Source organism: Sander lucioperca, chromosome 12 (genome assembly GCF_008315115.2).
Source record: "Sander lucioperca isolate FBNREF2018 chromosome 12, SLUC_FBN_1.2, whole genome shotgun sequence".
Classification (NCBI taxonomy): Eukaryota; Metazoa; Chordata; class Actinopteri; order Perciformes; family Percidae; genus Sander; species Sander lucioperca.
In genome coordinates, this window is record NC_050184.1 from 1,023,297 (window position 1) to 1,041,063 (window position 17,767).

Below are 17,767 nucleotides of genomic sequence, written 5' to 3' on the forward strand. Positions count from 1 at the left end.
GTTTACTCCTCGACACAGCGGGCCCGGGTTCGACTCCGACCTGCGACCCTTTGCTGCATTCCCCCTCTCTCTCCCCTTTCATTTCTTCAGATGTCCTGTCAATAAAGACCTAAAAATGCCCAAAAAATAATCTTTAAAAAAAATAAATAATTGAAGCCAATCCAAGAATCTCTGGACTCACTTCTCAATGATATGGCTTCTGTAACAATCAATGTGAAAGACCCCGAGGTCAGCCGCTAATGAGACGGAACGCTGACTCGCTGATATAGAACAGAAGCTTGCTTATACACAATCGGAGAATATGTCACTGAAACAGAAACTCAAATCTCATATATATATATATATATATATATATATATATATATATATATATATATATATATATATATATACACACATTTCATTCATTCATGTTCACATTCATTTTCATTTAAATAACACATTCATGTTTCATTATAAATTAAAATAAGCCAATTCTTTAGAAAACTTTGCCTACCTTAAAATATATATTTCGTAAAAGGGACCAGAGAATATCTTAACTTTATTAGCTAGCCACTTGACCAAATAACATACACATTAGCTCCATATTAAATTAAACAACCTCCTTGCTGCTGCAGAAACAGTAACAAACTTATAGTTCATTGAGTTACATAGCCTCTGTGAGCATTATGTTAGTAAATATTGAGAGAGCAATACTGTTGTGACCGTTAACATGCGGCTAGCAGAAAGTTATGATAATGTAGTGTATTGTAACATATGTATATATTTATACCAGTCTACTTACATGATTATGAACACACACATGGATGGATGACTCACACACTGCAGCTAGTAGCCTACAATTCATAATATCCACGATTCCTCCCACCACTAACTCCAAAAAGGAAACCTAGCAGTCAGCACGTTTTTTCTGCAAACCGAAACAAAGGTACTGATTGGCTGATCCCTGCCACCCTGAACATGAATGACCAAGTCTTTCATCACACAAATGGCAAGGCATTTGTCCAAGTTTCCCTTGCAAGCCGCACACATACATAAACACACCTGTTTCTTTCAACGGCATTGCACACACCGCAGCAGCTCCAACGAATTGACAGCAAAGCTTCAGTCAACTGATTATATATGGTAATGAGCTGCTAACCAGAGCAATGAGACTGAATAGCAGTTCAACCCCAATACATGTGCCAGTCTGGCATTACCCTACAGATGACATGCAATTTAAAATAAGTCAGAAAAAATCAGGTTTATAAGTTAAACTAAACTGTCAAGTATGATGCCCCTAGTTTTGCGAAAACAATCTGAAAATTTTACCTCCATTCTTTCTTCTTTATGATACTTCCCAAGACAACTTCAGCCCTGGGAAAGGAAAGCAGGGATAGATAAATAGAGAAATAAAAGTATTTTGATGTTTCTTTAATTAATGAAATAAAATAAATTGTTTATGAAATGTAATCTATTTCATATGCCGTATGAAGTTGTATTTGACTACATAGTAATGTAGAAGATGAGTTCACCTTTTCTGACTCCCAAAAAATTTTTTTTAAAGGACCTCTCATGCATTTTTCACTTTCCAGTTACTCAACAACCAGTTATCTAGACACACACTCAGCTGATGAACATACTAATAATTAGCAATGTAAACTGTAAACAAACCAACATTAAATAAAGCCAAGGCAGCATCATAGCAATTTGCCATTTTACTGTATGTAGCTTAAGACCTTTGTGAACTAGCCAGTGGTTTCATATGTATTGGTCCCTTCGCTCCAGAATGTGCTAGCAATGGAAAAGATGCTCTGGTGCTTCAATTTGCCCTGCTAAATGACAGCTAAGGTCCGCAAACACAATTCACAAATGAATGCAGAGCGATTTGTATCCGCAAACACAATTCACAAATGAATGTAGAGCGATTTGTATCCACTTATTAGGACTTTGTCGTCAAATAAATTACATTTATGTTTTCAGCATCATTGTTGCAGTGCATTTACAATTTGCTTCATGTTGTTATAGCGGCAGTGACAGTTTACTATATTTTGGAGCATGCTAACGTTCACGTTATTGTGCAGCTTGAACAGCGATGCAAACTTAGCTCATTAAAGTCAGCCCTGTAACCGTTGCCTGGTCTGGAATTGGCAGTCTGAAATATTATTAAGCGCTGCTTAAACTGTTAGTGGGCCCAGTTGTAAAGCTAGTGAATATATTTGGTATCATATGAAACTAGATGATCTAAGGAATCAATCAATGATGTTGCAAGTTAAACCATAAAGAATTTAAATTTAACATTTGCTCGACATATTGTAACCATGGCTATTAGTACAGTAATTGCCACGCACCGGGTTAAACATGCTGCTCTTTTATTCAAGACTAAATGTATGTGCAGTTGTACACCGTGATAAAAACTGATAGCCTAGTTTAATCTAACACTGAATCTGCCGTGTTTTCCAGATCTGACTGATCACTGATGAGGTGTACTCTCAACTGCTCAGTAACTTAAGTATTAACAGCTACTGTGAGGACTACTGTGTCCATAGACATTGATCAGGCTGTGTGAAAGGGACTCTTGTTTCACAAAGTAACTTAGAGATTTTCACTTTCACAAGTTTTTATCCGTTCATTATATTTATGCTGTGAAATGTTTTTCAAGCTGCAGATTAGATTTAATACCCCTTCAAAATACTTTAGTTTTATTCCTATTGTCATCTGTCAAAACAAGAAAGTATAACTGTTAAACAAATGTTTTGTGTTGCTTACTGTCACTATTACTTGTCGTTAAGGATTACATTTTCATAGTCAGGATGTTAAATGGACTTAGTGTTTGACCCTTCTACATGCATTAAATCAGACATATCACCTGTATAAACAGTGCAATTACAGTCTTTGTGAAAAAACATGTTATGTAACACTTAAGGAGCCTTACTACTAAACTTAAAAATGACCAAACCCTGCTTAGAAATAAAGCACTTTATTCATAGTCAATGAAATGGAAATATAAAGTGTGTATACATAATGCACAGAGTAGCAGATGTTAACTGTCCAGCTCATGTCCTCCACCCGTCTAAAGGGTTTCTTTTCTACTGAAGATGTGTCAGCTGGTAATGTAGGCTCTCAGGTCACATACAGTGGGGAGAACAAGTATTTGATACACTGCCGATTTTGCAGGTTTTCCCACTTATAAAGCATGTAGAGGTCTGTAATTTTTATCATAGGTACTCGTTAACTGTGAGTGACGGAATCTAAAACAAAAATCCAGAAAATCACATTGTATGATTTTTAAGTAATTTGCATTTTATTGCATGACATAAGTATTTGATACATCAGAAAAGCAGAACTTAATATTTGGTACAGAAACCTTTATTTGCAATTACAGAGATCATACGTTTCCTGTAGTTCTTGACCAGGTTTGCACACACTGCAGCAGGGATTTTGGCCCACTCCTCCATACAGACCTTCTCCAGATCCCTCAGGTTTCGGGGCTGTCGCTGGGCAATACAGACTTTCAGCTCCCTCCAAAGATTTTCTATTGGGTTCAGGTCTGGAGACTGGCTAGGCCACTCCAGGACCTTGAGATGCTTCTTACGGAGCCACTCCTTAGTTGCCCAGGCTGTGTCGTTGTCATGCTGGAAGACCCAGCCATGACCCATCTTCAATGCACTTACTGAGGGAAGGAGGTTGTTGGCCAAGATCTCGCGATACATGGCCCCATCCATCCTCCCCTCAATACGGTGCAGTTGTCCTGTCCCCTTTGCAGAAAAGCATTCCCAAAGAATGATGTTTCCACCTCCATGCTTCACGGTTGGGATGGTGTTCTTGGGGTTGTACTCATCCTTCTTCTTCCTCCAAACATGGTGAGTGGAGTTTAGACCAAAAAGCTCTATTTTTGTCTCATCAGACCACATGACCTCCCATTCCGCCTCTGGATCATCCAGATGGTCATTGGCAAACTTCAGACAGGCCAGCTCTCTTCAGGTCATTGACCAGGTCCTGCCATGTAGTTCTGGGCTGATCCCTCACCTTCCTCATGATCACTGATGCCCCACGAGGTGAGATCTTGCATGGAGCCCCAGACCGAGGGAGATTGACCGTCATCTTGAACTTCTTCCATTTTCTAATAATTGCGCCAACAGTTGTTGCCTTCTCACCAAGCTGCTTGCCTATTGTCCTGTAGCCCATCCCAGCAGGTCTACAATTTTATCCCTGATGTCCTTACACAGCTCTCTGGTCTTGGCCATTATGGAGAGGTTGGAGTCTGTTTGATTGAGTGTGTGGACAGGTGTCTTTTATACAGGTAACAAGTTCAAACAGGTGCAGTTATTACAGGTAATGAGTGGAGAACAGGAGGGCTTCTTAAAGAAAAACTAACAGGTCTGTGAGAGCCGGAATTCTTACTGGTTGGTAGGTGATCAAATACTTATGTCATGCAATAAAATGCAAATTAATTATTTAAAAATAAATAATGCTTTTTATGTAGGAAAACCTGCAAAATCGGCAGTGTATCAAATAATTGTTCTCCCCACTGTAAGTCATCCTGTGGATACTGAATCTTTCCTGATGCTGTTGTGTTGTCTTCAGACCATCGCTTGGCAGAAGTTTGACACCTGTCCCACAATACCTTCATACTGTGAGGAGTCTTGTGGGTCCAGGTAAACCTTGTCAAACAGGTGTTCAGGACAGCATCTGATCAGTCAGATCTGTAAAAAATGGCAGATTCAGCATGTATTTAACCCAGTGTGTGGCAATTACTGTACTAATAAACATGGTTACAATATGTCGAGCAAATGTTAAATTTGTATTCTGTTTAACTTGCTACATCATCTGAAATCTGTAGTTATGGCAACAGCTACAGTGTAAGACATTATAAATCCATTTTTATTCTGATTTCTTCAGGTGAGAGAGACTTCTTTGAAAATGGCTTAACTTTGGAACCTTATTTTATATATGCCTGTTAAGTATGCATGACATGGTTGGTATCAATGGATTCCTTAGATCGTCTAGTTTCATATGATACCAAATATATTCACTAGCTCGCCGACGGGTTTAAGCAACACTTAATAACATTTCAGACTGCCAATTCCATACAAAGACCAGGCAACGCCCATGTTACAGGGCTGACTTTAACGAGCTAAGTTAGCATCGCTGTTCAAGCTGTACAAGAACGTTAATGTTGGCACGCTCCAAAAAGTAGTAAATGTCACTGCCGCCATAACAACACAAAGCAAATTGAAAATGCACTGCAACAATGATGCTGAAAACATAAATGTAATTTATTTGACGACAAAGTCCTAATAATATCAACTTACCCAGAGGAACGTCAAGTACATTCTGCCAACCGTCTCTGAAACATTTAACAAGGCTTTTTCATGTAGTTTAACAGATGACAAACAACAACGGCACAGAAAAACATTCTCAAAAGTACTCACACAAATAGAAGGAGATTTACACATATTTACATTGAAAAATACAGTTAATTTACAAATGATGAAATACAAGTTACAAATTAGACACACGGACACAGATACGCATTAGTGGATTCAAATCGCGTCAAAATTGTGTTTGCGGATACAAATCACTCTGCATTCATTTGTGAATTGTGTTTCACAAGGCATAAATTAGAGACACAGATACAACACAGATTTACCAATACAAATCACTCTGTATTCATTTGTGAATTGTGTTTTACAAGTTGCAAATACTTATGAGACTGTTATCGACCATAATATCGACCTATCCTAAGGCTATAGAATTGTGAAATGAAATGAGTTATATCTACATAATTCAAATGTATTGTAATTTTCTCCACATAATACACATACGCATTATGTTAATTATTTTATCAAACATATTGCAGAAGATCACCTTTTGAAAGATCCCTAAAAATAATGTATAGACCTATACAAAAGTCATACCTCTCAATCATCACTTATGATCCACTAGAAGAGTGGGGTGTCTGTACCTGCAGAGACCCTGCCCTCTTTTCTTTTTAGGGCCCGAGCACGAAAGTGCAAGGCCCCAACGGTGCCTTGCACTGAAAGTGCGAAGGAACCTATTGTTTTTCATAAGATTATTATTATTATTATTATTATTATTATTTTTACCAATTCCTCGTCGCATTTTTGAGGGGGTTAGCATGCACGAAAACTCACAAAAATTTGCACACGTCACAACTGGTGAAAATTGCAAAGTTCTGTAGTGATTGGGCTCGGGCATTGCCAGGGGGCTCCATAGCGCCCCCTAACATGCGCCTTAAATTGGACAAAAGTAGTAAGTTAATATACCAACTTTTGAGGGAACATAGGTCTCATCTTCAAGTCCATGGTGCTATTTTTAGAAAAAATTACAAAATTCTATAATTTCGAACACTTGTTTGAGGACTTTAGGATGCATGAAAACTCTCAAGATTTTGCAGCCATGTGCACAATAGTAAACTCTTCGAAACAGGAATAGTTGTATCTTGCGCACGGCTATTCCGATGGACACAAAACTTAAGAGAATTGTTCGTCATGTGCCAATGAGGCTGTGTGACAAATATGGCGCCAGTCGGCCTTTAGATGGCGCTGTTTTCATTTTTTTAATTAATTAGCAAATTCGCTTTGAGCAAAACCTACTTTTTTATCTTCTCCGAGAGCTTGAGACCTATCTGCACAAAAATGTACACGTAGACTCGGTGGACCCTCATGACAAAAAGTTATCAAAAGAATTTTGATAGCTACCACAATGCGCAAGTTACAGAGGACCAACTTCCTGTAGGGGGCTGTCGAAACAGGAAGTTGCGTATCTTACCAAGATTTATTCCGATTGACACCAGACATGACACAGTTGTTCCGCACTGGGGCTTGAGCTTCCATGCCAAATTTAAAGTGAATCGGCCATTAGATGGCGCTGTTAGATTTTTTTTATTAATTAGCCACATCGCGATATATGGGAAACATACTTTGTCTAACTCCTCCTGGGCCGTGAGTCCAATCTGCACGGAAACTTGGATATAGACTCGGTGGACCCTCGTGACTAAAAGTTATCAAAAGAATTTTGATAGCTAAAACAATGCGCAAGTTATGGAGGAACAACTTCCTGTAGGAGGCTGTAAAAACATGAATGGTTGTATCTTGGCAAAAGTTATTCCGATTTACATGAAACTTAGAATGTGTGGTCTACATGTGATGTTGCGTCTGCCAGTCCCCCGATTGCAAGAAGGCGAGGGCCCGTTCATCGCTGCTTGCAGCTTTAATTCATCTTATTTTTGTGAGTGTGGGATGGTTATTGGCCTCAGTAACGAGCATTTGGGACCCACACGGTGTTCCAACCACTACTTTGCCCCTCAGCACCTCATACTGATGCAAAAGTTTAACTGACACAGACATGTTTCAACTTTGGATCATAAATTCAAATTTGTCTTATTTGTAGGAAAATTCTATTTCTTTCCTCAATTATCCAAACATTTAATGAAAAAAATTTCCACTATTTTTCCAAACCAGTCTCTTCATCTTCATGGTATCAGTTTCAGCCAAAGGATGGAGTAAAAGCCAGACAACAACTTTCAAATTTTATTTTGTGAATGACATATTGGATGCCAAAGGAGACTGCATTAGCTATGATTCTTTAATTTTAAAATACATGGGTATGTAAAGGTCACTGCTATGCACAGCTGTTGTCTGCATTACCTTTATCGTGGATAAATATGATTAAAAAAAATCACAGCATAATTTACATGTTTGTCGCCCCTGCCTCCAAAATTATAAATGACTGGTGAATTCTAAAATTAACTCTGCCATGTATCATTATTTTATCTCCTCTGACAATATCACTTCCCATTCATACCATTTTCAAACATACTGGAAAGATCTATTTGATAATGCTCTTCCTTGGTTGAGAATTTTGCAGTTTATTTATGAATCATCATGTTCAACTCCGCTGAAATTATTTTACAAAATACTAACACCAAAAAAAGTAGAAAAAAAAAAAAGTATAATTAAAGCTGCAAGCAGCATTGGACGGGACCTCGCGCCTCTGCGGGGTTACTGGTGAACAACGCTCCTTGCGAATCAACACTAACGACAAGAGAACTCCCTGCTGAGTTCAATGATCTCAATGACCTCACACAAGATTCTACGTCCTACAGTTCATTAGCTGTGAAAGGGGGCGTGGCCAAATCATAGGGGTTGGGGCAAATCTTTACCAATAAAAAAGGAAGTCTCTGCTGAGTTCATTGATACCTCACATAAGACTCTACATTAAACGGGTAACAAGTTATGAAAGGGGGCGTGGCTTAAGCATAGGGGTCGGGCCAAACCATCACCAATCAAAAAGAAACTGTCTGCTGAGTTCAATGATACCTTACATAAGACTCTACCTTAAACGGGTCACCAGTTATGAAAGGGGGCGTGGCTTAAGCATAGAGGGTCGGGCCAAACCATCACCAATGACTAAGGAACTCTCTGCTGAGTTCAATGATACCTCACACAAGGGTCTACCTTAAACGGTTGAAATGGTATGAAAGGGAGTGTGGCTTAAGCATAGGGGGCGGCCCAAACCATCACCAATGAAGAAGGAACTCTCTGCTGAGTTCAATGACACCTCACACAAGACTCTACCTTAAACGGTTCAAATGTTATGAAAGGGGGCGTGGCATGAGTACGTGGGCGTGGTTAAAGTATAGGGGGGGCGGCTCAGTATCACAAGTAGACCACACATTATAAGTTTCATGTAAATCGGATGATGTTTGTGATATAAGGCTGATTTCCTGTTGCCAGTGGGGGGTGCTATCACCAAAAGTCAATATTGTTTACAATAGCCTGTATATGTCCTCAGGCCTGGACTCTTGTTGATTGTGGGAAATTTCAAGCAGATATGACAATGTACACTGTAGTTACAGCCACTTCCTCGGTCATCGCTAAACACTCAAAATGGCCGCCATGCCACACCCACACCGTTTGGCGAAAAGTTTTTCTTTTAATAACTTTTCATCTTTGAGGTGTTCAGATGGTACAGACCAAATTTGAAGTCCATCGGATGAAATCTCTAGGAGGAGTTCGTTAAAGTATAGCACCTTGACTTTTAGATCTACTTCCTATTGCCACTAGGGGGCGCTATGACTTTGAGCCAATATCGGCCTGTAGATGTCGTCAGGGTTGGACTCTTATCAATCCTGAAAAGTTTCGAGCAATTGGACAATGTACACTCAAGTTACACCCACTTCCTGTTTCAATGGCGAAACGCACAAAATGGCCACCCCGCCACGGCCATGCCCTATGACAAAATGTTTTTCTTTTAATACATTTTCATCTTTAACGTCTTAAGATGGCACAGACCAAATTTGAAGTTGATCGGATGAAATCTCTAGGAGGAGTTCATTAAAGTACGATGTGGAAATGGCCAAAATCACACTAATTTCGAACTTTCAATTCAAAATAGCGAATTTCCTGTTCGGTTTCGTTAGTCTACGTCAACCATACTGCAGGGTGCGCTAGCGAGCTATTTTTGTGCGCTGATTCCCGAAACCCTTAAAATGCGTACATTTTCACCAGACTTGATGTGATTGCCAATTTTGGTGAGTTTTTGAGTATGTTAAGCCCTTCAAAAAGGTGATTCATTTGCAGAAAATAATAATAATTCCTTCAGTTTCAGTAGGGCTTTCGCCGCTGTCGGCGCTCGGGCCCTAATAATTGCTGTAGATTTTGTGTTAAGGAGGAAGACATGCACTTATTTTGGTATTGTCCGGTTGTATCATTTGGGCAGCAGGTGGCAGACTGGCTGGCAGAACAGGCAGTCCTTTAACCTTTAACCCCTTGAAATATTACTTGGGGTTTTCAAGAAGTCAAGACATGTTTTTGCAAATTACTGTAATTCTTAACAACATTTATAAATTGAAATCCACAAAAGAATTAGTATTAAGTATTAAGTAGTATGAGTGACCACTATTTTTAAACAGACAGGATGAAGCTCTGCATTCACTCATAATCCAGCAATGTGTGTGTGTGTGTGTGTGTGTGTTTATTTGTGGTTTAGAACATAACTGCTCCAAGATAATCAGAAAAGAGCATTTTGTTCCTCCGCTTCACTGCTTTGTTCAGCACTCCCTTTTCATTTCATTCTTATTTATCTTTCACTCTGTATCTCGCCAAAATGTCTAAACCATCCAAGGTAGACTGACCACGAGCTACGAAAACAAAGGTTTCTGCATTTGTATAATCCACAAGTTTGTATGAAATCAATCTTGGTTTAAGAAAAACATGTTTTATTGGCGTTCTTATGAAGAAGTACTACACTACCCAAAATCCTAAGCGTAACAGCGACGTCTCTGATTGGTGGAGCTTGCTATCACCATGGAAATGTTTTTTTCTTCTTTTTTAAAATTATTTTTTATTTTTATTTTGCAGAAACAGTGTGAAGCTATTTCATACATAAATGTTATTCCTCTTATTTCAAGTCCTTCACAATAGGACAAGACGGACAAGACATGCAAAAACATAAAATAAAATAAAAATAAAACAAAATAAATAAAAACACAAAACAACAAACCCAATAAATAGACCAAACAACATAATAAATGCACTCAGATAACATAGTCCCTAACATTAATGGAAACATTCATAAAATCATGAGATTTCCATATCTTCAAAAAGTCAGAGGTTCTGTCTTTACACTTGTACTAAATGCTGTCCATGACAAAGTCGCTTGAGAGTTCATTTCACCAGTGGACTAATTGCTGGGGGTTTGGAAGCCTTCCATTTTAAAGCTATGCATTTCCTATAAAAGAAAGAAGTGGCAGGAGCACTTCTGGTATCCTTTTAACCACCGGTGCTCATGGAAGGGTATACAATTCACCAAAAGGAAGAAGAATTATGACCAAGAAAGTGTAAAAAAAATCAAGTCCCTGCACTTAAGGTTGGTTACAAAAAGTAATAAAAATGCGTTTAATAAATAGGGCAAGACATTAAAAATACACCTACGCGTGTCGGCTTGAGCCTTCCTCAGGGAGTAGTGACACAAAGGGGTCCCTTTGTCACTACACCATGAGTGCCTGAACTTGATTTTTTATGACTTTCTTGGTCATAATTCGTCTTCTTTTTGGTGATATGCATTTCCTAGCTGCCACCAAGGCAAAATCTATGTACATACTTTCATATTTATTCCACTTGTCAGACATATTAATTCTCAAAAGACATAAACGAGGTGAAAGGGGAACAGATACATTTAAACACTGAGATATCAGCTTGGTAATGAATTTCCAAAATAATGAAAGTTGTTCACATGACCAAAGCACATGAAAAAAAGTACCTTTATATTTCTTACAACGCCAGCAGAGGAAATGATATCTCACTCTCTCTCATTGAATTTCTCTGGAGTATAATAAACCTTCTTAAATAGTGCTAATTTAAGCCTTAAATTATAAGAGCATTTATGTACTTTCCTGTAAATAAAAGACCAATCTTCTTGCTGTATTTCCATATAAAGATCTTGTTCCCACAGCTTGCAATAAAGGCACTATAAATCTTTAAGATAAGTATATTGTTGTTCTCCCTATTATCGTCGTTAATTACGACATACATTTTTGATGGCTCAGGTTCTCGCAAAGAGCTGTCTTCAGAATTGACTACATGCCTTATCTGAAAATATCCAAACAAATGGGAAGAATGAACTCCATATTTCTGCTGAAGCTCAGTGAATGAACAGCCTGGTCTCACAGAATTCCATAAAATTATCACAAATTGTTAACAGTGCATTATGTGGTGGTGGCACGGAATGTGTGAAAATTCTACGGTAGCGAGTAGTATGAAAGTCCGAAAATCCGCGTAGGGAGGTTGGTTGGGGTGGTGGACTTTCACCCAGGAGACTGTGGATCGTGTCCCGCGTGTCACGTTTCCTAAACCCAGCTGTCGCTTTCTTCTTTTCCTAAACTCAACCATCCCGTTATTCTTTTCCTAAACGCAACCATCCCGTTGTTGTCCCGCGTCCCATTATTGTTTTCCTAAACTCAACCATCCGTTATTCTTTTCGTAAACCCAACTGTCCCATTGCTGTCCCGCGTGTCACGTAAACGTAAGCATACCCACGACCTTTTCCTTAACTTAAGGGGCCATGTTCATTTCACGGAATTCTTCTGTGGGCTCATCACGGAATTTTAAGGGGCCGTGTTAATTTTACGGAATTGTTCCGTGGGCCCATCACAGAATTTTCGGCGATTCCGTGAAACTGCCACAGATTTTTAGTTAAGGGTCCGTGTTCATTTCAAACAAGTGAAACATTTTCCTTATACCTTTATCATACCAAAGTTCTGCTTCCAACTTTACATCCAATATTACATGATTGCTGGATATAACATACATATACTAACTTTTCTTCACTTTCCTAGAGCATGTGCGGCTAGCTGAAAGGAACATCGCGACTGTTGTGTGGAATAAGGTTGGGGGGAAACGGCGCTACGTAATGCTGGCTTTTCAGTGTCTATTATTTAGCTAAGAGTAAACTCAATAAAAAGCCATTTGCCAACACTAAATATCAAACAAAAAACAGACACTATATCGTATTAAGTTGCTGTGACCTGTAGCCTACATTCACCACTTCTAAACAGAGGCAGAACATAATCTAATCTCGGAGATTATTCCTAGCTGAACCGGGCAGACACAGCAGTTTTCATCAGACTCACCCTGAGTCGAGTTGATTAAGTCTATTGCTAATTTACAACACTAATAACGTTACCGTCACCAAAATACCCCCGTGAATCAAATCCCCTACTTCACCGATAACCGTCAAGCCACTAAACCTGTATGGAAATGAACACCCCTGCTGAAGTGTTAAATTCGTTATCGATCATACAACACAAGAAAACACTGTCTCTCTCTCTCTCTCTCTCTCTCGCTCTCTCTGCGCACACGCACAAACAGTCCGGTTCTGGTGGTTGATTAACGCAGATAGGTGCAGTTTAGCTCTCATAACGGGCCAGGTGGGTAGCGCACTGCCATGCATCCATGAGGCTAATGTCTGATTACTCAACATTTTCATTGTGATATTTTGTGATTAAATTCTGAATCTGCCACGTTCTCTGTCAGGAATATATTAGTAGAATGTCTTCCTCTGATGTATAAGTAGCCTACACTGTAAGTCAGTAGTAGGCTATACAGTGGAGTTGCATACTGCAAACCTAACAGTTTTGGTGATACTATTCTGTGAGACAGAGAAAGGCCTGAAGCTTCCCCTGAGGCCAAAGAGCGGCCTGTAGGGAAGTCACCAGCCTAGAACCCCATAATCCTAAAACAAAAGAATCCTCCAAAATGGAGAATTTACCTTCAAACACGAGGAGAAATGGCAGACTGGTGGAGGGCCTAAGAACTGCAACAACGAGTTTTCACACATTTGGCGAGGCCAGGATTTCCGATTGGCCGTGGCTCCTTGAACGCACCAAAAATAAAATAAAAGCCACCGGTGATCACCGCTCGCTGCTCTTCGTGGTAATCCGTTGCCGTAGAAGACACGTCGTTCAGCGCTGTTCGAGAATCAACATCGTATCATTCACTGGTCGAGTGAGACGTCAGTATCTTTCGTGATATAAAAGGATGCGACTGAAATACTAAACCCAGTATTTCACCAAATCTGCAGAGAGGGTAAATCAGCCCTGTTTCAAGGAAAAGGGGACAACGCACCTTTATTTTCCTGCAAGTCGACTGGACCGTGTTCCCGCTCCACTGCCCTGGACGGTACAGGTCGTTAATCTCTGGCAAGAGGTTAACTCAGTTCTGTTCACCGGGGAAAATCCGCCGGACAAACTAACAGACTGCACACCAAAAAGTAAGAGGCTTTCATAGTTCCGGGAAGACTTTAGAACTAGTGTGTTTTATTAATGAGTAAAAGTTATTGCTACTATTTGTTTGCCATTAATATGTGATCGGACCGCTGTGTCCTACGTATTGCTGTTAAGAATATCCCTGATCAAGAATTGTTGAAAGTTGTGTTGAACTGTAACTGATAACTTCCGCCTAACATCCTGCTTTTGTCACCCCACCACGGCGATATGATATACAGACATTATATCATATACCTGTGGAGGGACAGAGCGTGGGATTATCGCACCGCGGAGTCAGCTGCTTGCTCGCAGAGAGTAGCGGAGAATAAACACTCTCTACCGTTAAACAAACCTCAGATTTTGCTGTAACGCCACGTTAAGTTAGAATCTCGAGTGGGGTTCCCAGCTACTTCAGCGTTGGGAGTAGCCATTTTGGGTCTTTGTAACAAACTACAAAGAGCCTACAAGCAGGCGGTCCCTCCGACCGCCATCTTGAACCTCACGTGGTTAGTCGACCGCGTGGCCCTGCTACTCTGTAGATCTGTATTTTAAAGGGAACACCACCTAAATGAGACTGTTTCACAGTTTGATTATTGGCCCGTGAGTTCCAGGGTGGTGCCCCGTTTTGATTGTTTGTCAAGTTGGTGAAGTTATTAATACGCATATTCATAACTTTATTAATATTGATAAAACATCTTTGATAATTTGCCAATAATTAAATCTGTACCCTACCGATTCCCAACAATATTAAGTGGTTTAGGGTCCATCTGTAAGTACTTTTGGGGTACAATTTGGTTTTGAAGAATTCTACAAGCAGCACTAATACAGGCCAAGCAATCAGTTCCAAACAGGCACATTTTCAACAGGCACTGTACTATTTCCAAATAAAGGAAGATATGAGACTTTGTATCCTAAAAATAAAATGGAATGGAATGGAAATATAATGGAATAATTGGAAGATTTTTAAATAAATATAAAAACTTAGGCAAAACAGACATTTTAACTATGTTTACTCTCCCCATAAGTGAAATGGGTAGTTGGCCAATGATTTTTAACTCCTCCGATACTTTATTAATTACTGGAAGGTAATTCAAACTAAAAGACTCTTCCATTCTTTTTCCACACAAATTTAAAACATTTAATGACACATACGTTTGTTTTGTGTGGAAAAAAACAAGATTTTAACAGTGTTGGGCTCGGGTCGGGCTCAGACAGAAAAATGCAGGGTGGGAGCTGTCCTTGGTGATGATAAGATATATCCTTATCTAATAATAGTCTAAGTTGTCTAATCTTGTGCTAAGGTAGGTAATAAAATATTATCTAAAAAGGATCTGCATCTATCCGAGTCATACTGTGAAGTAGATGTATATAGTTCACTGTAGTATGATTTAAAAACATCACTGATATGAAAAGGGTCCATGGTAGTGCCTCCATCTTGTTTTTTGATTTTAAGAATTGTTGTCGAATTGTCTTCGGATTCTTTTTTGATCTGCCTAGTTTATAATTTGCCTGCCATTTCACCTTGTTCTACATAGCTTAATTTGGATTGTATGAATGCCAATTCACATGCATGATTTAATAGAATTATACTTCAACTTAAGTTCATCTTTGATTTTGCCTTACAAACAGCACAGTGGTCAGAAAGAATCCTAACGTAGTAAGAGCAGTTTATAATTTTTGAAAGATAATTAACTGGGATAAATAAAAAAATCTATTCTTGAATAAGAGTCATGCACATGAGAGTAGAAAGAGAACGCTTTCTCCTCTGGGTGAAGCATTCTCCAGACTTCATAGAGTCCTACATTTCGTGTATTATTTACCAAAGCTGTTGACATATTAGATAATGCATATTTATTTTGAGATGATCTATCCAATTTTACACAATTAAAATCTCCACCCCAAAATTTTGGAATTTCATACTGGAGTAACATAAGATAAAGATTATTAATGAATTTGGGATCATCATAATTAGGAATATATAAATTCAATAAAATAACCTCTTCATGGGCTAAAAAGCCTCTAAGAAATACCATATCTACCATATGGGTCAGATTTAGCTTCTTCTAGGGAGAAAGGTACATTTTTACAGATAAGAATAGCCACTCCTCTCGAATTAGATGTAAATGACGAATGGTACACTTTTCCAAACCACCTGGAATTAAGATGATCATGAGCTGATGAAATGGGTTGAGTCTCTTGTAAATAAACTGTCTATTTTCTTCTAGGTGCAACACAGCTTTACTGTTTTTAGCAAAACTCCCCAACCCTTTTACATTCCAACTCAGACATTTATATTTCGGCATTGCATAGAAACAACATGATATGAATAATTATGGACCTGAGATGCATTACAAAAAACACACAAAAAAAGAAAGAAAATACATGCTTTACAAACAACACCCCCTAGACCTAACACCTACCCCCCTAACATTATATACTACCTGTACATGTCCCCCTCAATGCAATGAAAGAGGTGCTGCATGGTATACAGTCAGCTCCACCTCATGAAATTACATGAAACTTAAATATCAGTATTGAATTTTGAACGTATCCTTTAACTATTGTCCATTAAGAGTCAAAACTAAACAAAACAATGTCTATAATCCAAGTCACTCATTTAAAAACTTTAAGCCATCTGGCCAAAAATGAGGACATTGAGAAAAAGAAGAGAGATCAGTCGTAAAAATAGTAATCATAATTGTGACGATCCCTGCTGTGTCTGGTTGTTCACCTGTCTCTGGGTGTTTCTCAATCTCAAGAATGCAAAGAATGGACTTGTGTTCTTGGGGAGAACGTTCTTGCTGGTTGTTCTTGGAAGAATGAACCCGCAAGTTCACAAGCACAGAAAACGCTGTTAACAGTTTGAGACGATGCGTTCTCCCTGTTATTGCTCAACACCCCCAGCACAGAGGCTACCTGCAATGCTTCAAAATAACAGTTAGCAATAAAAACCACAACAATATAACCACTTTGTATTAGTGGTTATAATAGCTCCGGACAAGCTATTATAATAGCTCCGGACAAGAAAACCTCATAATGCTACAACTATTGCAATAATATTGAAAAATAAAACTAATTGAGCTTTAATTTTATTGTTTATGGTTTAGCTCAAACACCCCTTACTTATTCAAAAGAGTGGAATGCAATCCCTACTATTATTAGAGTATAAGTTTAAGTCAGTTTAAATTAAAAAATAAGTAGGCATATGCACTGGTGTGTCCTATGTGTTCCTATTAGTGTTATGTGGAATTATCATTTCTATATTATTGTAGTGCACTTTATATGCCCAGGGACAACAGATGGAAATTAGCAATTAAAATTATAAAGGTTGGTGTCTCCCCTTTAGTCTACATAACATGTCATAGCATGTTACCACTTTATGTACAACTGTTCATTTATCATACAGACTGAAACTCAACTTCTAATAAATCAGAAAACAAATACACCAAAAAAATATGAACTAAATACTAAATCTAATGTATAGCCTATGGCATAATTTAAACAAGTCTCCCGAAACGGGTATTTCTCTCTCCCCCGCCTCTGCCTGCTGCGCTGTGTGTGTGTGAGCTTGTGGAGTTTAACTCCGAAAAGACAGTTAACCACAGGTTCCCGTTAATCTTATGATGGACATGTGTTGTGATATTTAAACAAACGATCAGTCAACGGCAAAATGAAAGCCTCTTATTTACGGGACCGGTCTAAAAGACCTCCGGCTTACAGCGGGGTCTCTGAGCGTGACGCGTCCGAGCGACGAGCTAGCGGCCCCGGCAGGCGCAAGCTTGCGGCCGCGTCACTTTATGGAGCTCCTCAACTCCGAAAACTTTGAAGCAAATTGTCAATTCGGCAAAGATTTACGCAAGACTGCCTATATTCGAAATCTAAACCGTTCATTTCTCGCCAAAAACGTTCTCAGAAGTGAATTTAGTGATGAATAAGATGGCGTTTTTGGTCTGTCTATGTACCGGAAACCCGACCATCATTGAATGCCGAAATGAA

General features: G+C 38.9%; 1 protein-coding gene across 1 annotated transcript in view; it reads right to left on the reverse strand.

Annotated features, from left to right (window-relative positions):
• Nucleotides 1–17,767, reverse strand: part of LOC116067645 (voltage-gated potassium channel subunit beta-2-like) — a 140,096-nt gene that overhangs the window by 39,955 nt on the left and 82,374 nt on the right. The window contains exon 6 of the mRNA XM_036008046.1: nucleotides 1,312–1,356. Coding sequence (XP_035863939.1) covers nucleotides 1,312–1,356 — 45 coding nt within the window. The remainder of the gene's footprint in view (nucleotides 1–1,311; nucleotides 1,357–17,767) is intronic.